Consider the following 24,363-nt stretch of genomic DNA (forward strand, 5'->3'; position numbering starts at 1 on the left):
CCATCATATCATGAACAATTTTCAGTAAAAACACCCTGAAGAATGGTTCACCAAAATTTCAGCCTAATCTGCCAGTAGTTTTTGAGTTTAAGTTTTTTTTTTTACCAAAAATCACATTTTTTTACCCAAATCACAAACCGGTGGTAAGATCATTTTGATTTGAACAATTTCCCAACTAGACACCCAAAGTAATGGACCCACCAAATATCAGAGAGAGAGAGAGAGAGAGAGAGAGAGAGAGAGAGAGAGAGAGAGAGAGAGAGAGAGAGAGAGAGAGAGAGAGAGAGAGAGAGAGAGAGAGAGAGAGAGAGAGAGAGAGAGAGAGAGAGAGAGAGAGAGAAAGAGAGGGGGGAGACAGGCAGATAGATTGACAGACAGACAGACAGACAGACTTAAGCATCTAGTTTCCTGTACTCACGTGTGTTCTTTGTAATATAAGATGCCTGGCTGGTGACCGTATTTTACGTACCATTTTAATAGTATTCCCAGCAGATAGACATGTCATTCCCTGAATGAATGTACGCCTCTCGTACGGATATGCTTTTTTAAAATGGTTTTTGCAAATGATGTTAAAAAGTAAATGTATGTTAGAAAAAATTTAACACATTTCATATGAACTAACAGGTGACCATGTTTACTTGTACTAAATGTACATACATGCAGTCTGTATATACTGGTTCAACTGCCCATGCATCATCCAGACACATTTATCATTAAAACAAGACACCATGTACTTCCAGAGCCGAGAATTTTGAAAACATTTTCCGAAATTTCAAACAACATGAATTAGCAAAATGGGCAGCTCATCATTGGATATTTCCATCGAAGGGAACAACAGCAGCGGAGTGCCCATGGCATGTACGATAAGTCCAGAGCTACAGACTAAAAGAGTTTCCAGTCAGATGCCATCTTGCGCATATATATAACCTTTGCCGTCATGTCTAGTGATTTCATTGCATTCTGATGGAATTGAACATTGTAGAGGTATTTTTTTTTACTCAATTGAAATGTTGACCAACTAGACCCAAAGGGAGATCTACATACATAGTATATGTATACTCATCAAATGTTTCGGATTTGGACATTGAAATGCTAGCTCAGGCAGAATCCCCGCAAACAGTGGACGGCCGCTGAGGGCAGCCTTTCGATTTCTTTCAATTTCATATACTAGTAATTACATTAATTCAAATTGTGATTTGAAAGTCAGACAGATATTAAGAACTAATTTTTTTGATCTTTCAAATCTATATCTTATCGTTATCAATGTGCCAAGCAAATTACATACAGAGCTAATTAACAATCAACAAGATATTGCTTAATTAGTGGATTTCGTTGATATGCAAATTGACGTAATTAACATGAACAGATCTCGCTCAAAAACTAATAAGTTCTAGCCATTACCCTAACATTATATGCACCAAATTTCATTATAATTGAGCCAGCCGTTTTTAAGAAAATGATCACACACACACACACACACACACACACACACACACACACGGATGGACAGACAGGCATTGCCATTTTAATAACTCATTGGGTTATTACATTTCTGTTATTGTTCTATTCTCATGGATGTTTTTTCTTGAAATAAAGGTTTATCTGCAATCGCAGCAATTGAAGAAGCTATACATGATTTCCATATGAAAACGTGTATTCGATTTCAACGTAAAACACAGGAGAGGGACTATATAGAACTGGCCAAAGTTGCTGGGTAAGTACAAACAAGTCCCTGAAAAATAGACTGGTGAGCCTATGTAATGTACAAACAGAAAAACATATATGTTTGCATTATTAAATTTGAAGGTAAAGTGGTAGATACTTGCATGAATTGTAGAGCCTAGAAGTAATCAGTAAAGTTTGCAATAATAGTACTAATAGGACATTTGAAGTATAGATATGTAGACAATATATATAGACATACCAGATTTAAAGTGAATGCCTTCTGTAAGGGCAAAGTCATTGGATTTTCGTTCCTACACACAATAATTGTTGGAATGCGACAGAACATATGCTATTAGTTATGTTTGAAGTATGCACAAAATTATATTAAATTTGAAGAATGCATTAATCTTCCGTAAGGGAAGGTAATATATTAGGGATAAAAAGACTGTCTGTCTGTTTGTCTTTGTCATCTTTTTCTCAACAACGGTTAATTCAATTCAAACGAAATTTAGGGTAATGGCTATAACGGTTTTTGGTAAATATACTTTGTAGCCAAGGCCAACCAAATTTAAACTGAATGCCTCCCGTAAGGGAATCAATAATGAACTCATTAAACTAAAAAAAACTATGGTAACAGGCTTTTTTTTTGGACAAGCGTGCTTTCTTAGGTTAATGTATGTAAGAGTGTATGATACTGCTTAATGCAGTCTTAAGATATAGCCTAATTACCGAAAATCATTAATTATGCAAATTATTCATTAACACTGTAAGGTACATCAACTAACTTTATAGGACATACACAATTTGTTATGGTTAATGTATGTACTGAATTGTATTGAAATTGAAGCATGCAGTCGTAAGATATAGCCTAATTACCAAGAATCATTAATTATGCAAATTATTCATTAACACTGAAAGGTACACCAACAAGCTTTACAGGACATATGCGATTGTTATGGTTAACGTGTGTACTGAATTATATTGGAATTGAAGTATGTATTCTTAAGATATAGCCTAATTACCGAAAATCATTAATTATGCAAATTATTCATTAACACTGTACGGTGCATCAACAAACTTGATAGGACATATGTGTTTTCTTATGGTTAACGTATGTACTAAATTATGTTGAATTTGAAGTATGTATTCTTAAGATATAGCCTAATTACCAAAAATAATTAATTATGCAAATTATTCATTAACACTGTAAGATACATCAACAAATTTTATAGGACAAATGTATGTTGTTATGTTTAACGAATATACTAAATTATATTGAAATTGAAGTATGCAGTCTTAAGATATTGCGTAATTAGTTGATTTCATTAATATGCAAATTTCCCTAATTAAACATTAACAGATCTGGCTCAAAACCTAATCAGGTCTAGCTATTACCCTAAAAATTATATATCCCAAATTTCATTACAATTGAGCCAGCCGATTTTTAGAAAATGATGACACAGACAGACAGACAGACAGATAGACAGACAAACACACAGACAAACATTCCCCTTTTAATACCTCCCGTACCCTTACGGGAGGTAAACATTTGAAGAAAAAAAATCGCCTGGCTTGAAGTACAAAAATGACACCATGTTTGGTTAGAATAATATCTGGACCTTCCGAAAACTGATGTTGCCCCTCTGGATTCTCTTGCGCAAACTCACAGGAGACGGTTTCCATGGTAACATTGACATTATTTGGAAGGATGCTAAAACATTAAAAACGTCACATCTCGCGATCCAGAAATGATATAATCATGATTAAAGTATGTTTATATATATTTTAGGGGACAGGGAATTCAATGATTACATGACCTTTTCGATTCAAGCTCAGGGTCACGTGAAAAAAGTATATATGAAGTTGTTTTGTAGGAAAAAGCTGTTACCAAGACAACTGCTGTCAATATCCCCAATTATACCAAAGTGTTAATATACTAACCTGAAAGCACTATTGACCTAATGTAAGTGTTTGTATATAAGGTTTTGGGGAAAAGCAATTCACTGATTACATGATCCTTTCGATCCAAGGTCAAGGTCATTGTCAAAATTCAAAAGGTCATCTTAATTTTTTGTAATTATTAAAATACCGTCGGAGTCGTTGTTTTCATATTTTATTTCTTACTACAGATATTTCAGACGGATTATGCACGAGAAATCATTCATCTTTCTGATTAGTTACATTTCTTTAATTTTTATTGGGAACTTTTGTGTGGGAATGAATGCCAACCCTTTACCAAGTGATTTTATTTTATATTAAAACTATTGCATTTGACACCATCGACCATAACATTCTCTTGGGCAGGCTGTGTTCCTGTTTTGGTATACAAGGAACTGCTTTAAATTGGTTTAAATCCTTTTTGAATGGTAGAACGCAACATGAAATATGGTGTACCACAGAGTTTGGTGCTTGGGCCTGTTTTGTTTGCTTTGAACATGGCTGCGATTGAGGACATCATCACACGTCATGGCTTAAATTCCATTATATATGCTGATGACTCTGGGTTATATATTGCTTGTGACACCCTTGCTCAACCCACTGTCGTTACACGTGTAGAGGCAAATGTGTGGATGAAATTCGTCAATGGATGATGACATATAAGTTGGCACTCAAAGATGGTAAGACAGAGATTGTCTGGTTTACACCCCGCAATAGTGTGGTTGGTTCACAGTCAGGTTCGATTAATGTACGAACAGGTGATACTATGATTTCTCCACCAACTGTTGTGTGCGACCTTGGTGTGATGGTTGACTCTTTTGGAATTGGACTCATGGATGCGCATATTCGTTATGTTTGTAAGGGGGCATCTCATTCACTCTGGCGGTTGAGTAAAATTCGAAAACGGTTGGACCAGTCTAATGCTGAAAAATTAGTTCATGCTTTTGTTACATCGAAATTAGATTACTGTAATAGTTTGTTTTTCAGTCTACCTGCATATAATTTGATCAAACTTCAACATATTCAAAACTCTGCAGCTCGATTGGTGACAAGATGGAGGATTGGTCATCAAGCTGATGTGATCCAGTGCTGAAGGATTCACATTGGCTGCGAACAGCAAGTTCATTATAAAATTCTTTTATTATTTTCAAAATTATCCGTCAAGGAGAAGTAGCGCGAACTACTTGTCCAAACTTATCAGTATCGATCATCCATTACATAATACGAGAAAGAGTGTTGGAATCAGGCTGAATCCTTTCTCTATTAAAGATCATGGAAAACAACCTTCTAAAACGTATGGTGACAGAGTGTTCAGTGTGTATGCTCCTAAACTGTGGAATAGTTTACCGCTTGAGCTTTGACTACTTGAGAAATTTGCTCCTTTCAAGAAGAGTCTTAAAACGTATATTTTCCGACAATGCTATTGCTGATGTTTTTAAATTGATTGCTAATAACTAAATCCAAAATACATTGACCATTCCAAATGGTCAATTTCATGGTCATTATATGCACAAAAAAGTGGAAATAGGCTATTTTTCTTCACCATCTCTGGTTTGTGGCTGGAAATTCCAGCCAACATCAGACACTTATGAACCATCTCTGGTGAAAATGAGAACAAATCTGTCAAAAACCAATTAACTTTTAAGGTGGGTCATTATGCCTTGGAAAAGGTCAATGTATTTTGGACTCAGTTTAATTTTTAAATCCGATTTTGTTTTTAGAGTCACTTTTAAAATATTCATTGTGTTCTTATGCTAAATTTTTGTTGTTGTTGTTGCTCTTTTGCTAGTCTTTCTCATTTTGTAATGTTCAGACCGCTGAGACATGTTTGTGTTGTGGTCTTTAAACAATAAATTATATATTATTATTATTACCTCTTTTTATGAATGCATGTGGAAAGCAAATTTATAAATGCGATTTAATGAAATGGCAATACAGTTATATATTATTCTATTGTATTATCATTATTAATTTTGATTTGTTTTGTTCCACCAAGCAAATATCTTTGAATAATTTTGATAATTCTCTCTGTTGTGTTTAGTAGATAAGTCATTTCTGAGATATATTTGTCTCTTTATTTACCCATACTGGGTGATTAATTTCAAGTTTGGTTGTGATTCCTCTTCTACGTTGACTTTGTAGCCGTTTACAACGATATCTGATAGGATTCATGATGTACCTTCCTCAGCGGTGATATGCCAGTACTAAGCATTTTCATATTACTATATGACCCATCCCCCCCCCCCCTTTGAAACGCCTGCCCTCAGGTTTGACTTTGACCTTCTACGTAAAATATCACGTAACCAATGTGTAAACCATCCCTCAAAACCAATGTAATGACAATTGCATCATAGCTCTTTCAGACACCAAGATATACAACATTAAACTACTTGAGAATTATTCAAGCTATCAAATAAGTTGACGCGCTATCATCATTCTGTTGAACCGGTAATTTCATTTGTGTAATTTCAAAGCAACGTCCAATATATTTTTGTCATAATCTTTCTATTATGACCTTTGTGTAGTATATAACATTATTATAATTATATTTATTGTAATGTTTCGGTGATTTGTTTATAAAAACTAAAAAATTACCATGACCTTGAAATTTTTTGGCTATGACCTTGACCTTGGATAAAAAAGATCATGTGTTCAGTGAGTTACACCCCCAAAAAAACAAACAAACAAACAAACAAAAACAAAATAAAACAAAAAAACAAACAAAAAAAAACAAAAAACAAACAAAAAAAAAAAAAAACAAAAAAAAAACGTACTGACACTTTGGTCAAATCTATAGCACTTGGAGACCTTGAGATCTTCAGTATTGTCGTATTTTTCACAATTGCGGATCTTGATATCAGTTGTCTTGGTAACAGGATTTTGTAATAAAGCATTTCCAAATAGGCTTTTACAATATTTTTCCTGAAAGACTATATCATTTGCTATTTTTATGACTGATTTTCAGCAATAACAACTATGCTAATGCTTGTTATATAAAACTTTCCGCCAGAGGTTTAATAAAAATATAGAAAAAAATAAGATGACCTTGAATTTTCACTATGATGTTGACCTTTGTTCGGAAAGGTCATATGATCAATGAGTTGCCCGTCTCCCCAACCATATATACACATACTTTGATTATGATTATAGCACTTCTCGAGCCTGATATGATGTTTTTTAATGTTTAGCATCCTTCAAAATTATGTCACAGTTACCATGGAAACTGCCTCCTGTGAGTTTGCGCAAGAGAGTCTAGAGGGGCAACATCAGTTTTCGGAAGGCCCAGATATTACTCTAACCAAATATGGTGTCAAAAATTGTACTTCAAACCATGTAAAGTAACTTCTGTTTTAAGCCCCTTTTTGGACCTTGGCGTCCTGACTATTGGTGCATACATTGATGATAACAAAGTGCATGTGATAATATAGTTACACATTTGCCTAATTAATTATTTAGAGTAATTTGATTCATACATTGATTATACATATATGGCACATGGACTTTGTGACAAAGTCCAGGTGGCAGATAAAATTTGATAAAATTAGATATAGCTTTTAGTTTTAATGACTTACTTGCACAATTAATGTTCAGTAATTATGCTAAATCTTCAGCCTGCATGTTTCAAATTCAAATATAATTTACTACATACATCAACCATAACAAAGTGCACAGCTTCTAAAAACGATAAGTAAAAACGGGACACATTAAACAGTGTCTATTTATTTTATCTATTTTTATACCAATCAGTTCTTCCAGTCATCAGACAGACAGACAGTCAGACAGACAGTCAGAGACTGACAGACAGACAGACAGACTGACTGACTGACAGAGAGAAAGTGACAGAGAGGGCTTTTAGTGATACATCAATTATATTTAAAAGATTAAGTTAATATCATGATACTGACTACGTTTGATATCATGGTTTTAGCTGTTCATCAAAAGTTGGTCGTAGTGGTGGTGTACAGCAAATATCGATAGACAGAGGATGTGAAATAAAAGGAATAGTTATCCATGAAATGTTACATGCGATCGGTCTTTGGCATGAACACTCCCGATATGACCGTGATGATCATGTGACTGTCCATCTAGAGAACGTCATCCCAGGTAAGCTGTTTTTCGGTAGCTTTGATAACGTACACATGTTATTCCCTGTCAATATTTAGATATTTCAATTTTATATGTACATGTGTATTTAGATTTCTATCTTAAGTTGATATTATAGAAAGAATTCAACAAGACATTCTCGAATTATGCAATGAAAAGTTTAAGACTGTTATCGCCGAGTAGTTCTAGAGTACTAGTTTTTAAAAAAATGTCAAGCAACAAAAAATATATTGAATAAAACTTGTTCAGGCTCACTCGTGAAAATTAGCCACTATATCTGTTAATTAGTGGTCGATTTTATCCAAAGGTAGTGTAGTGACTGGTTTAAACACAGGCGAAATAGGCATCCCCTGTGTCGCATCTGGGTCTTTCAATCAGTATCAAGACACTGATATTTCTCATGGGATCAAATGAAATCATCAGCTTCAAACTTGAAAATTAAGGAGTGACTTCGTCCAAAGTGTGAATTTTTTTGTGTCCTCATATGATAACTTTCAGGTCCTGGTGGCATTTTTTTGAGTTTGACGGTAAATTGAGGTGAAAGTGGCGATAGTTCGCAAGTATGTATTGATTTTATCAATGGAGAGTTGGTAACCTTCTCTTTATATACATACAAATATAGAAGGGAGTGAGCAAGTAGTGTACCAGTCTTTGTGTCCACGCACGCAATTCTGAATATTCGCAACTGTGCTTCAGAATGTAATATGCATATGTACTCTATGCTTTAATCTTCTGTGACCATAAACATGAACATGCATCGTCTAGCGTACATTCTTAAAGTCACAGACTATTAAAATGCAGCCACTCTGGATGCCTATTTTGCCTGTGGTTTATATCGTGAATGAAAGCTTGGTTTGAATGGTTCAGCTAGTGCAGCTTTAAAGTATTATACTCTCAAATAGCAAAATAACTGTAATTAGTTGGTCGCGCCATGGATTGTTGATTTGATTGAACAATATATGGAATCCTCTAGACCCTAATGAAGTCAATTTGGTGTCCTCCTGAATTAAGTCATCACTGTATAAGCCTTAAACTTTGCATTTCAGTAGAGACCTACATGTTTATCAGCATGTTTTAAAAATATATCTCCAGATTTTGTTGATTTGCTTTTTGCACACACATTTCTATTCTATAAGGGAAGGAAAACAACTTTGACAAAGTTGATGAGAACAGAAGCGATACCTTGGGAGTGGCCTACGACTACGGTTCGGTAATGCATTACTCCAATGTGACATTTTCAAAGAACACTTCTAGTAGCCCAACCATAACTCCAAAGATAGATACCGATATACTTCTCGGGCAACGAGATGGTTTTAGTGACCTTGATATTGTGAAGGTCAACCTACTTTACGACTGTGGTAAGATATAAGAATAGTCATTCCTATGGTTGACTGGTAATGTGATTGACAGACTGAGCGCATTTAAATGGGGTGGTTGTATATTTCAATGTGATACCGCAAAGATCAGCTTTCTTGTTATACCTTGACCTTTGACCTCCATATTCAAGGTCAATTAGCAAATAGGTTAATAAATCATAAAGTATTATATCTGTAGACACCATTCAAATTTCCATATTGTTATATACAATATAAGTTATAACTTCACCATAAAACACACCAGTTGGGACTATAATGGCTTTGACTGAACTGAAGGCTTGTTCACATCTGTTCACAAGTAACATTTACATAATAGACACCGGAATTATATTGCCTCAAGCCCTTGCCCTGTTCAAAGGAACATATTGTACAAATGCAATCAAATAAGTGTAAATTCACTCTGGAAATATTTTGATTTACATGTATTATTGTTTATAATCATAGATATTTGTGTGTGTGTGTGTGTGTGTGCGCTCATGTGTGCATGCCATCTGTCTGCCTGTCACAGTGATTGTGTGTCTGTCTGTCTGCATGTGTGTGTGTGTCTGTCTGTCTGTATGTGTGTGTGTGTGTGTGTGTGTGTGTTTGTACACAGTGTTTGTTTGTGTGCGTGTTTGCCTGTTCGTCTGTATTTGTATTGTTCTATTTTAATTAATTTGTTCACTGAAATAGGTGTTATCTGTCCTGAACTGACGGCGCCATCACATGGACAGATGACAGGTGATTGTTGTCTGAAGGGGAATACAGTCACTTTTTATTGTGAGATTGGTTATACATTGTATGGTTCTCAAACACTGACATGTCAGGCTGATGGAACTTGGAGTGCAAACCACCATAGGTGTGAAGGTACGTATGTTGTTCATATATCCTAGGTGTGAAGGTACGTATGTTGTTCATATATCCTAGGTGTGAAGGTACGTGTGTTGTTCATATATCCTAGGTGTGAAGGTACGTGTGTTGTTCATATATCCTAGGTGTGAAGGTACGTATGTTGTTCATATATCCTAGGTGTGAAGGTATGTATGTTGTTCATATATCCTAGGTGTGAAGGTACGTATTTTGTTTATATATCCTAGGTGTGAAGGTACGTATGTTGTTTATATATCCTATTTGTGAAGGTACGTATGTTGTTTATATATCTTAGGTGTGAAGGTACGTATGTTGTTCATATATCCTAGGTGTGAAGGTACGTATGTTGTTCATATATCCTAGGTGTGAAGGTACGTATGTTGTTCATATATCCTAGGTGTGAATTAAGGTACGTATGTTGTTTATATATCCTAGGTGTGAAGGTACGTATGTTGTTTATATATCCTAGGTGTGAAGGTACGTATGTTGTTTATATATCCTAGGTGTGAATTAAGGTACGTATGTTGTTTATATATCCTAGGTGTGAAGGTACGTATGTTGTTTATATATCCTAGGTGTGAAGGTACGTATGTTGTTTATATATCCTAGGTGTGAAGGTACGTATGTTGTTTATATATCCTAGGTGTGAAGGTACGTATGTTGTTTATATATCCTAGGTGTGAAGGTACGTATGTTGTTTATATATCCTAGGTGTGAAGGTACGTATGTTGTTTATATATCCTAGGTGTGAAGGTACGTATGTTGTTTATGTATCCTAGGTGTGAAGGTACGTATGTTGGTCACTATATCCTAGGTGTGAATTAAGGTATCAACGTTGTTCGATATATCCTAGGTGTGAAGGTACATATGTTGTTTATATATCCTAGGTGTGAAGGTACATATGTTGTTCATTTATCTTAGGTGTGAATTCGGTACGTATGTTGTTCATATATCCTAGGTGTGAATTCGGTACGTATGTTCATTATCCCTGGTGTAAAGGTATCAACGTTGTTCATAGCTCCTATGTGTAAAAGTATGTATATTGTTTATAGATCCTATGTGTAAAAGTATGTATATTGTTTATAGATCCTATGTGTAAAAGTATGTATATTGTTTATAGATCCTATGTGTAAAAGTATGTATATTGTTTATAGATCCTATGTGTAAAAGTATGTATATTGTTCATAGGTCCTACGTGTAAAAGTATGTATATTGTTTATAGATCCTATGTGTAAAAGTATGTAATTGTTTACAGATCCTATGTGTAAAAGTATGTATATTGTTTACAGATCCTATGTGTAAAAGTATGTATATTGTTTACAGATCCTATGTGTAAAAGTATGTATATTGTTTATAGATCCTATGTGTAAAAGTATGTATATTGTCTATAGATCCTATGTGTAAAAGTATGTATATTGTCTATAGATCCTATGTGTAAAAGTATGTATATTGTTCATAGATCCTATGTGTAAAAGTATGTATATTGTTTATAGATCCTATGTGTAAAAGTATGTAATTGTTTATAGATCCTATGTGTAAAAGTATGTATATTGTTTATAGATCCTAGGTGTAAAAGTATGTATATTGTTTATAGACCCTAGGTGTAAAAGTATGTATATTGTTCATAGATCCTATGTGTAAAAGTATGTATATTGTTCATAGATCCTAGGTGTAAAAGTGTGTATATTGTTCATAGGTCCTATGTGTAAAAGTATGTATATTGTTTATAGATCCTATGTGTAAAAGTATGTATATTGTTTATAGATCCTATGTGTAAAAGTATGTATATTGTTTACAGATCCTAGGTGTAAAAGTATGTATATTGTTCACAGATCCTATGTGTAAAAGTATGTATATTGTTTACAGATCCTATGTGTGTAAAAACGTTGTTTATAGATCCTATGTGTAAAAGTATGTATATTGTTCATAGATCCTATGTGTAAAAGTATGTATATTGTTTATAGATCCTATGTGTGTAAAAACGTTGTTTACAGATCCTATGTGTAAAAGTATGTATATTGTTCATAGATCCTATGTGTAAAAGTATGTATATTGTTTATAGATCCTATGTGTAAAAGTATGTATATTGTTTATAGATCCTAGGTGTAAAAGTATGTATATTGTTTATAGATCCTATGTGTAAAAGTATGTATATTGTTTATAGATCCTATGTGTAAAAGTATGTATATTGTTTATAGATCCTATGTGTAAAAGTATGTATATTGTTCATAGGTCCTATGTGTAAAAGTATTGTTTATAGATCCTATGTGTAAAAGTATGTATATTGTTTATAGATCCTATGTGTAAAAGTATGTATATTGTTTATAGATCCTATGTGTAAAAGTATGTATATTGTTGATAGATTCTATGTGTAAAAGTATGTATATTGTCCATAGATCCTAGGTGTGAGGTACACATGTTGTTCATATCCTGATAAATGCATTTCTAGTTTATAGTTTATTGATTAACTGGGTTATTGGTTAATAAATAGTTACTCAGTTTTCTTTAGTCAGAGGTCAAGAAAGAAAGTCCGGGGTTATTATTACCAGTACATGAAATGCTACGTTTGGTACTAGTAAAGTTTTAGCATTAATTTAAGGTAATCAACTACTTACGTAATTAATTTTACTAAATATTATGTCAGTACTATGAATACATTTCTTAGTTTTCACATCATTTGATTGGTTGTTCCCGTTTATTAACAGAGACAACAACGCTAGCATGTGACTTCAGTGATAACCTATGCGGTTTCACACAAGATACAAATAACGATGCTTTTGATTGGAGCTTGCACACAGGCAATACCCCATCGATGTGTACTGGCCCTGCCTCGGATAACACAGCTGGCACAGCGGGTAATAATAATTTGGTTTTGCAATATATTTAAACTTTTTTACCAGCAAATATTTCCTATATATTTTTATGCTAATATAAGGAATAAGTTGATTTTAGACATTTTTAGGTGTCATTTCAATTAAACGATGTCATTGCATTCTCATTAATGTAGCACAATTAACCATTAAATACTATTGGCAGAACATAAACTTTATTTAGGAATAATACATAAATAATTCGATGGCATAATTTATCATACATGTACTATTATATAATGTTGAGGAAACCACATATTTTAACAATGCCAGAATATGATTTCATTGCCATTGAATCCATGCATCAATGTAGAATAGTTTAATTATGGTTTTATGTAAGTAGATTATTCCCTCTTATCACATAAATCGTGCACATCTTCACCTGTGTGACGTCAAACAGGGGCAGGCAGAGCAATAACCCACATCACCCCTGTTTTACCGAACTATTTTTTCTTTCTCAACTGTTTGAGTGTTCCTGCCAATCCTATGATCAAGTTATCATTATAATAATTATGTGCTTTCAAAACGTAAATGCACACATTACATTACATATATCCTGAGGTGACATGAGTCTGATACATAGAGGTACTTTAATTTTCATTTAATCAATTTTATTCTATCTAAAAATCATGTAGATTATCGATGTAGCAGCCAGCAAGCTAATACTTCTGATTTTCTGTCAAGCTCAAAGCTCCAAATTTACACATCCCATGCAAATATGATTAAAAAGTTGCACTTTGCAAATTGTACTTACCTTTTCACTAAATTTGATATTACATGAATGTCGCAAGGTTATAACCAATAATTTTGGTTGAGAAACCACAGCACTTTATGACCTTTTCCAGAGTAGGTAAGCTTGACCTCGCAATATGTCATGCGATTATGTAATTTGCATAGCCGTCTGACGCCATTTTGTGATACGCGATGAAGAATAAAGTGCGATGAAACAATAAAGTATTCGTAAAATTTGATTTAAAGTTGTATAAAAATATGTGGAAAAATTTATAATTTTTGTGATAAATAATTAATGTAATATTACGTCATAAATTAATGCTCCTCATATGATTCCGCGCACTACAAATTCTCGCCTACCAGCTCAAATTTGTATTAGTCCATGGCATACTCGGAGCATTATGATGTAAATCTAACATTGATTTTGTAGGATTATATATATAAGTATCAAAAGGTCATGATTATGAACTCAGTTTGTGCTATTTTAAAATTTTACTATATTGTGAATTCTGTATCGTTTATTTTTGCTCTAGATAAATACGTCTATATTGAGACCTCATATCCCCGTATACAGGGAGACAATGCCATATTTGTGTCTCCAGTGTATCCTGCCAAAAAAAGTTGTCTTCATTTCCATTATCACATGTATGGAGCACACGTAGATACACTCACGGTGTATGTCAAGGAAGAACGTTTATTTGGAAGTGGTAACCTTGGAAACCCTGTACTGACATTAAATGGTAACCAAGGCAATGAATGGAAGATGGTTGAGGTAGATATAAATGTAGTCACCCCATTCCAGGTGAATAAGGACTATATTTTTCTTTAATCTAGAGCCTCAAATGCCATTTAATACTGCATATCAAATTTAACCAAATATGAAAGGTCTGTGAGAGTGATGGGTAAAAAAAGTTAAAACAAGTTAATAATGAAGTCGAAGTATTAAAGAAATTTGATCCAAGGGATGAACGACTTGCAAACTATAAATTGACACTACCGTCGACTGACATAAATTTCAGATTCGGAATCAGAACTTTATACTCACTCGAGGGGAATTTAGAATGAAATAAAAATAAAACTGCATAATATGATCATGGTAAAATACATACGTAAGTCCACAACAAGATTCTACAAAGAACTACAGTAACTATGGTTGCCGTTAAAGAACAGACAGCGGATAGACAACTTAAACACTATATTTATAAAGGTTCATATTAGCTACCATAATATGGTATCTACCACTCCTAAAATACCTGTTGTTGAATTCTACATAGAGGTAGTTTTAGCTTTAATAGTAACAGCAGTGTGGTATCTACCAGTTCCTAAAATACGTCTGTTGTTGAGGTGGATGGAAAGAGTCATGTAGAACGTACACTATGAATGTTTGATGTAATATGTTTGTTGTATATAATCTATACTGGAGCTTTAATCTTTGCCCAACCTTTACCCTACCTGTGACCCACCTAAGCACCACCCCTGTCCAGGGTTAGTACAAGACGTAGTTACTGTTACAGTACCACTTTTGACTGTCTACAGACATCAGAGGAGAGCTCACCGTTGGTACATTAAATGTGAAACTTTGTCTCATACTCACCATATATTTACACATCTTCTGCTCATGGGCAAGCTTTATTCAGGGTAGAAAGACAATGTGGTCAAGATATTACTTTTCGCATAGTGTAATTATTTATGGATAATTTTTGATAAATCTAATTTAGCCTTCCTATTTCATATCGGGACAAGTTATTCCCCCCCCCCCAACAAACAACATCAAATTTGAGACCACTTGCAAATAACTGCAATAAAAATACTCCTAAAAGGTCAGACCCAACACCATGACCTCGGTTTCCTAAGGTAGTACAGACAAGTTTTACTTTCATATCATAATAATGAAGTTGATACACTTTTGATCCTGTATAATTTACAGTCAAGTTTGATGCCCAAGTACTTATATTTACTCACTCTGTCTTCAGTGGATTCTTTGAAATTGGCACAATTTATCCTAGGCATGGAAGTATCGTGACGTCATGATCCATTTTTCTTCGACAGGTGTTATTTGAAGGAATCCGGGGATCTAGTTATTGTGGGGATATTGCTATAGACGATATAAGTCTAACTGATGGTCTATGTCTTAGTCAAGGTAAAGTGACTTTCACATGGTTTTTAAGTATGCCTACCTCCAGACCCTCTACTACCGAATAGGTTTCACATGATGTCACTTATATATATATATATATATATATATATATATATATATATATATATATATATATATATATATATATATATATATATATATATATATATATATAATGTATATATTGTATATTTTTATCTCGACACTGTGTGAGAAGAGCCTTTGGCTCAACAGTCTATCGACTTTAAATAAAGTCTAATAATAATATATATATATATATATATATATATATATATATATATATATATATATATATATATATATATATATATATATATATATACACACATACATAATACATAGAGTTTCATTCTTCTTTCGCCAAGTAGAGTGCTCAATCACTTGGGAGAGCATATCATACATGATATGTATTTATAGTAAATACATTTAGCACCTAAAAGACAGCAAAACCAATTACGATATGCACTAGTCAGTCCTCAAGCAGGCTTCCTCATGCTCAAATGTTACCAAATGATGTCAACTATGTCTCTGGGAAAAGATATTTTATTATATCCGCCGATAAATCAACCACCTTAAATAGCAGATCTCAGTTAATCAGCAATATACAAAACAATGTAGGCATGCTAACAAGTTCGTACTTAATAATATGTAACCTTGGTGTTATGTTCAGTGAGGCTCAGGACATATACATATGATAGTGATGATGTCATTGGCAGGATGATCTCATGTATAATTCATTATATATTAATGTATAGATCATATCATTACAACTCTCCTTTTTTGAGTGAGACTATATATCGTAATGTATTGGTATTATTGATCAAATTGGATATGGATTATATTGGTCGAGCGATGTTTAGTAAATCATAATAAGTGTATTGTCTCTCATCATCAATTGGTTTGACATGAAAATGTATTGTCAGAGTCATCAGAGTTCCGTAGAATTTAATTGCTGTAATACAATCTAGCTAAGCTATATTTAATTAGTATTTGTATCAAATCTAAAATCGGAGTGGACTATCCGATCTCCTACTCTATATTTCCATCATCTGATTCAGGATTATTCTGCCTGATCAAAGTGGTTTGATTCACACATAATCTTTGAATCTTTCTGGTTTCTTCACAATTCTTCCACTTCTTGTTGTCACAATATTCTGCGCATTGTCAGTTGTCGACTTTGTCATGTCAGGTGTTGTTGTTGTTGTTGTTGTTGTTGTTGTTGTTGTTGTGCTGGTGGTGGTGGTGGTTGGAATCTCGTTTATTTCTCCTGTTTCAGTAGTTGTTGAGGGAGTATCTGGTGATGTTATCATCTCATCTCCAGTATCAATTTTAAATTTGATGTCTTGACCATGTATATGAATGGTTACATAACATTCATCTGCCTTGATCTGTGTGTTTTTCTTCAAGTGCATATTTGTCTTCTTCGTCTTTTTGTTTGACTTCCTGTGTACTGTGTTTACATATAGTTGAGTGGAATCTGTGTCATCGTCCTCTTCACTGCTGTACTCTTCTAATTCATGAACATATCTTTTTGTTCTGCAGTACTGGTGAAAATGATTCATTTTCTGACACTTGCGGCACTTCTTTCCATAAGCTGGACATTGTCGTCTTGCATGCTTGCATGGTTCCGCATTTTCCACATTCACCTCTCTTGTCAACTTTTGACTTTGGTCTTGCCCCTTGAGCATGGTACTTTTTCTTTGTGAAATTTCTTTGTGACTTCACATCATGAACACTTGTGTCTTCAGAAATATCTTTTCTATTTTTCCGTGACTCTTCCCTTGATCTGCATATTTTCAGTGCTTTCTCAAGATTCAGATCATCTGTCTCTAGAAGTTTTTCTCTAAGATCTTGAGACTAACACCACATACAATTCTGTCTCTGATTAGACTGTCTCTCAAATTGTTGTACTCACATTCTCTAGCAAGTTTTCTCAGGGCGGTAACATAATCATCAATTGTTTCATGTGGAGCTTGAAATCTTGTATTAAACTTGTAGCGTAATACTGTTAAATGCTTCTTTGGGTTGACATGTTTCTCAAACTTGTCTAGAACATCTTTAGGTACAGTGCTTTTGTCACCGTCTTCTTCAGAAAATTCAAATGTGTTGAATATTTCTGCCTTCAGAACCAATGATGTATCGGATTGCTTTACATTTGTCTACATCAGACTGATCACGATACCCAATGTCTAGATAGAGTTCCATGGATTCCCTCCATTCTTTCCATCTTTCTGCTTTGTTGCCTTCAGTAGCAAAATCCATTTCATTTGGTTGTTTGAAGTTGTTACTTGCCATTTTGAGTCAAGAATTTGAATGAAACTTACTTGTTGAGTTTCTTACGTTGAGCTTCCTATGGGTTTCTTTGTTCACTGCACTTCAACTGTGATTTTAGGGTGTGGCTGTGTGACTGGAATGTTTGGAGTGTAGATTTTCTTGTAGAATCTTTACTTCTCTGAAGTTTCCCAGCAGTATCCACTTTTCACATTGATATCTGTTAACTTTCCACTAGTTTTGGTGACTTCTGAACAGATTTTATGCAGAAATCAGAACTTCTGACACCATGTTATGTTCAGTGAGGCCAGGACATCCTGTTGTACTATTGCAACTAATAAAACTTTATTGACATAATGTTGACATATACATATGATAGTGATGATGTCATTGGCAGGATGATCTCATGTATAATTCATTAGATATTAATGTATAGATCATATCATTACACTTGGTTTACATACAAGTTTGTGTACACACAGCTGTCAATGAACACACTTAATATTGTACATAAACTCAGACCATGTTAGTAGTCTGAGACAGAAAAGCAGCATGTAAAGTCAACGACTGCAATATTACACCTGAAGGATCCTTCTGGTGAAATGGTCCGTAGTGTAAATTCATAAATGTAATATCATCTTTCATTTTATGTATATATGTATATAAGTCAATAAGTCGTTACTCAGAGTTTCACACTTCCTCAGCGATCATCAGGCGACTGATACAATTCTACTAAACAAAAAATTCTGAATTCTGAATTAGTCTCTAAATGTCGCTACGAAAATAAATTTTTCCTCGTCAACTATAGAAGTAATCCTCCGTAAGGAATAGTTTAGTCCCACCATCTTGTTACACAATGGATACACAAACATTTCGGGTACATATTGACCTTTACAACAATCTCAATTTTATCAGTCGCCTGATGATCGCTGAGGAAGCGTGAAACTCTGGGTAATGACTTAACTTTTATTCTTATTCATTCATTTATTGCCAATTTGACAGTCAATATATACATGTATAATGACCACACAATTCAAAAAGAGATACAAAATTGCAATTTGGAGTAAACAAAATAGCTTTCGGCTAATCGAGTTTGGCTCCACCGCTAAGGGAGCAATCAGTTTTTATGGCTGGGGTGGGCCAGTAACATTTTGTTCATGTTGAACTTAAAAATAGTGCCCCCCCCTGCAATTCATCCACAAAACAATCCAACCCGACAAAAAAAAAACAATGACCCCCCCCCCCATATGTTGACAAGAAACACTCTTTTTGTTCTTGCAAAAGACACTTCGCAAAGCATAATACCACACACTGCATAGTTAATTTTTCATGTTACATTTTCTGTAATTTTAAGTGTATCTGGTAAATTGCTAACCAAAATCCATTTATTCACATGTATAAAGCTCTTTAGATAGGAACCCTATGAGAAGTATGATTGTCCGTTCACGGACATACAAAATATTCATGGTTTAGTAACCAAAAGTTCTAGGATATCTCTTAGATTGAGTGAACTATTAATGTTGGGATTATAGCATAGTCATATAATCGCGGTTAATGCCAGGGGGATGACTCCAAACAAATACATGGGCTGCAATCCGAAACCAAACACTGTTCTCCTATTACATTAATATATATACTAATTCCCATCTCCACCCAGCCTTTCCCTGCCAACGTTTGCACAGTGAACACAGGCACTATCACCCTAAGCAAAAACTCCAAAGCACATACGTACAAGCCGGAGGCTTGGCTCGGCTACGATCGCACATTTCGCAAAGAGGCCGCCCGCTACATTGGCCTTTGCGACTGGTCCTAATTACCAAACGTGTGGTGAAGGAGGCCACCTCGCACACCAATGCCAAAGTCATGCCACCAATCCTCACACCTGGGTAAACCCTGATCCTTGGCCTAGCCAGTCGGCCACGCCTCCCATCTGCCAAGACTTTGATCGAGGCAAGTGCCAAACTCCATGTAGGTACAAGTGAATACACAGGTGCTCATCATGCGGATCCCCTGACCACCAAGGGCACACCCACACCTCGTCCAAAACCAGATCCATGGATCTTCTGCTCTTTCGCAAATATGGCATGACCTATCTTCTCTCCCTGATCAGTACCCTCAGTTTCGCCTGTATAAGTGCATACCTGCCGGCCGCATATTCCTACGCCGCATGATCAACCTCAGCACCACCACCAAAACACTCATAGCCAACATCACTCTCACCGCTGACTTTTGTAGTGACATTCAGTGGTGGTGCGATTTCCTCCCAACCTAGAATGGGTCTGCCTCCAAGCTTCAGTCTTCCGAGGTAGCTAAATGGTCCAAAATTGAACAGTTGCGGGGCAAAGTGCTAGATCTAGCACTTCGCTACTTTTTGACAAAGTGCTAGATCTAGCACTTCGTCAGTTTTCGCCGAAGTGCTAGATCTAGCACTTCGCCAGAAAACAACGAAGTGCGGGACTGTAAATAACGAAGCGCCTCCAACGGCTTGATATAACGTGGTCGTTCGCATCGATAAACGTCACATACATGCGTCATGTCAGTAGTCCGTGTACGTGGTCGTGTGGCGCATGATCGACTCCAAAACTTATCTTTGGCCGATTGTAACAACGACACGATTTATCTGAAGTTTGTTAAATGTTTGCCGAGTAAAACGGCCGGTTGAAAGTTCACGTTGCCGTACGTACGGTTGTGTTCCGGGGGTTGTGTGTTCTGTTAGTGTTACAGACATGCCTTGTCAATACCTCGCGGTGGATGGACTTGCGCGATCACAGAAACAAGTGTTATTATTTTACCCCTTTCATATACAATTGGCTAAAACACGTCAATATCATCGATATTATCGACATTGTATTGTATTCTGATAGAAACATTCTGATACATATATATGTGGGCGGGACTGTACTTCAGAATCTGCAATCTACTCTGTAAACAAGGACTAGCCACTCAGTATTTCTTGTAGTTGTACCATGTCTATTTTAGAGCGGGAAAGATATATTAATCATAACGTCTTGAAATAAATTTGAAAATCACTGAAATCTTTAATATCCAGTATCCATCTTTCAGTATAATAACCTGTGTGCTTATTTTCATTCTAATCTATGAAGTAGTAGAAAAAGAATATTGTGCAAAATCATGTCCGATAACTCTGGTGATTTACACGAGGTAGAGCGCGCCTCTGGGGACACATTTTATTCTATAAAATCTTTAAAATTTCTCCAAACTGTTTGAACGGATAGTTTTATTTGTTGATCTCTCTGAAATGACAAAATCAATATGGGGGTCATTGTGTTTGTTTTTAAACAAACCGACACCCCTTTCTTTCCCCCAGATCCTGGATTTGGCAGCCATGCTGGATTCTAAAAAGATAAGTTTGACAATATGCACTTTATTTTCGGGATGCATTCCATATTAACTTGCGTTGTGCTTTTAAGACATACTATAGTCGTTCCCACTTATCACAACCCTACCTATGAGCTCCAACAATCTTTCTCGTATAAACCATTTCCTATCGCTATTTCTCGAACGGTCGTCATCTGTATTTCTTACTTTTGTTAATGATATGCAATCCAGTTCACGAAGTGACGTTTATTACTGCTCTACGATCCTCGGCGTCACACTACGCTAGTTGTAGCATTATGAAGTCACTTCCTCTGGACCGAACCAAACTATAACCGATGGCTATTATTATTATTATTTCCCACATTGGATATAATTTCTGAGCGAACAGGAATTACATAAGGGACGATATTGAAGTTGGTGATTGTCTAGGAATGCAAAAAAATTCCGATAAACAGTAATGTCGTGATGATTTACTTGAGATCTGGCGAAGTCATGGATTATTTATTGTCGTTGTTTTCAGTCAAGAAGTTGCAGTACCAAGTATATGGAATTTACAAAACAGTAGTTGAACGGGTTATCTATAGATTTCTATCAAAATAATAACAGTAATGAAGGGCTAAAATTAAAATTGTTCACACGAATATGTTTTCGCACTTATGTTTTCGATAGCAATATTTTTTGTCATCTATTAACGATCTGATAATACTGAAAGAAGTGAATCTATTCAATAGAAATATAGTGAACGTGATAATATAAACTTACACCCAGACTTTATTTTCGTGTTCAACGATCAAGAAAATTCTTCGCTCTCGCATCTAGACACACACTCACTCCCCCTCCCCAAGAAATTCAGTTTTCCTTTATATCATTTCTTTGTCATGCAATGTTACAAATGTCACTGCCATTAAATCTGCAGTATGAAGTCTGTGACGCACGCCGAACTAAATGTTTCTACTTCCTGAAATCTTCGAAGTTTCGACTGTGTATGGGAGTGCGTTATTTGACATGAACATGTGGTTGTCAAAATGGAGGTCTACGGTTGTTGGTAGTGGTGTCAAGCCGTTGTCAAGTACAGAGTACGAAACGTGGTACCGAAACAACTACGTGCTATTAGTTGAAGTCTGTGACGCACGCCGAACAAAATCAAAATGTTCGTAGTTTCGACTGCGTTATTTGACGTGACAGCTGTCCAAAATGGCGGTCTGCGGTTGTTTGTAGTGGTGTCAAGCCGTTGTAAGGAGTACGAAACGTGGAAGGGAAACGACCACGGCCACGTGCTGTAGTTTTCGCCGCATAGAATATCGAAAAAATACAAAACTGAACGTTACTAAAAATTACGAAGTAGAAACTTGTTTGTGCATTGGAAAAACATACGGAAAATCAAACTCTAAGGTCGGGAAGTAACATTTTACACTGAGAGTAATAACATGTCCATTACCGGTATAACATGACATATTTACCGATGACCCAGCACTTTGCCACTCTTTGTTGAAGTGCTAGATCTAGCACTTCGCCACTTTTAGACAAAGTGCTAGATCTAGCACTTCGTTAGTTTTCGCTAAAGTGCTAGATCTAGCACTTTGTCAAAAAGTGGCGAAGTGCGAGATCTAGCACTTTGCCCCGCAACTGTTCCGATTTTGAATTCTTTGTTACATGGTCTTCCTGGACTTCTGCCCCCGACATAGACCTCACCATGTCGGAATCGCCTCGGTGAAACCAAACTATGGATAACCCGAGTTCATCAATAGGCATGTCGGGTTGTTCACAATCTCTAAATCTGTTTGCAATATGTCAACTGTAATAGGATTATAAAAGTTGTAACAGCTGATAACGTCCCTTGGCACAAATGATTCACTCCTTGAAAGTAACCTTGCACTCGGAACTACAGTTTTTCTCGTTAGTTAGTTAAATAATTTTTTGAAAAATTAAGCACAGAGATACTTTAATAGCAAATTCCCATATCTGATGTCCATATATCACAATGTACGGTACACGATGTATCCTAATGTTATGATCGCGATCAGATCGTGACCTTTCACCCAAGCCAGTTGTGCCTCACGGCAGAGTAACACACTCACTAGTACTTCCACACATTCGGTCGACAGCATTTCAGTCTTGACCTAGTACCTGTACCAGCGACATCTCCGAAGTATGGCAGCATTCAATCTTGCATTTGACTTTCCCCATATCTCGTTCACGTTTCTGATGACTTTCTAAATTCATCGTTTCATCTAGTATGTCCACTTTCACATTTTCACTGAAAGATATCATAGAAGCTGTCGATCATGCTGGTCGCTGGTCAGTTGCAAATCAACAAATGAACCTTGGAACTACAGTAAGAATACAAAGGGACACATTGTTTCTGCTCATATATTGTTTATACCCCATGTAAGTAAGTGTCTGTGATTTCAGACAGTGTACATTTCTGATGGTCAATGCCATGGAATGTGAATGCCAAAAAGTAGTGCCGGTTATTAATGTTGACTCAGGCTTATCAGATGTAATTACAAAAAGCAAACACTTAGTTATGGTAATGAGCTGATAAGGATTGATCAGAAAGTGCAAGAATTGCACTTTGCTGGTAAAGGCGATGTTCCCCTCTTACCACCGATGCGTCTTCCACCCTAAGGGTGCGGGGGATACTGTGCAGGCCACTGCCAGGTTCTCCTACCATGGCCTGAACACATTGTCAATGACACTAACTACTCGATACAATGGAAATAACTACTCCCGATCTATATAGCATGTTTAATTTGGGGGCATTTATGGCACCGTCTAAGAATAATGTTCCACTGCAACAATGAAGCGGTTGTTAATATTTGGAAAAAGGGGTCAACGCCATGCTCCCACATCATGCACCTCATTCGTGTAATATTCTTCACAGCAGCTAAAGGCAACTTCCACGTCATTGTCAGACCCATTGCTGGCACTACTAATACTATAGCTGATTCTCTCTCTCATTTACGGATGGACCGCTTCTGACAATTGGCACCAGAAGCAGACAAGCATGCAACACCCGTACCCAGCATACACCTCAACGAACAATCGCCCCTGTGACACA

General features: G+C 35.6%; 1 protein-coding gene across 1 annotated transcript; it reads left to right on the plus strand.

Moving 5' to 3' along the window:
* The first annotated feature begins 794 nt into the window (after window positions 1–794).
* LOC144452100 (meprin A subunit alpha-like) lies at window positions 795–15,736 on the plus strand. The gene is made up of 7 exons (XM_078143111.1): window positions 795–897; window positions 1,597–1,714; window positions 7,532–7,707; window positions 8,844–9,065; window positions 9,756–9,929; window positions 14,068–14,306; window positions 15,584–15,736. The coding sequence occupies exons 1-7, from the start codon at window positions 795–797 to the stop codon at window positions 15,734–15,736; spliced, it is 1,185 nt and encodes a 394-aa protein (XP_077999237.1).
* The last annotated feature ends 8,627 nt before the right edge of the window (window positions 15,737–24,363 follow it).

The sequence above is a fragment of the Glandiceps talaboti genome, chromosome 22, assembly GCF_964340395.1.
Source record: "Glandiceps talaboti chromosome 22, keGlaTala1.1, whole genome shotgun sequence".
NCBI classification, from domain to species: domain Eukaryota; kingdom Metazoa; phylum Hemichordata; class Enteropneusta; family Spengelidae; genus Glandiceps; species Glandiceps talaboti.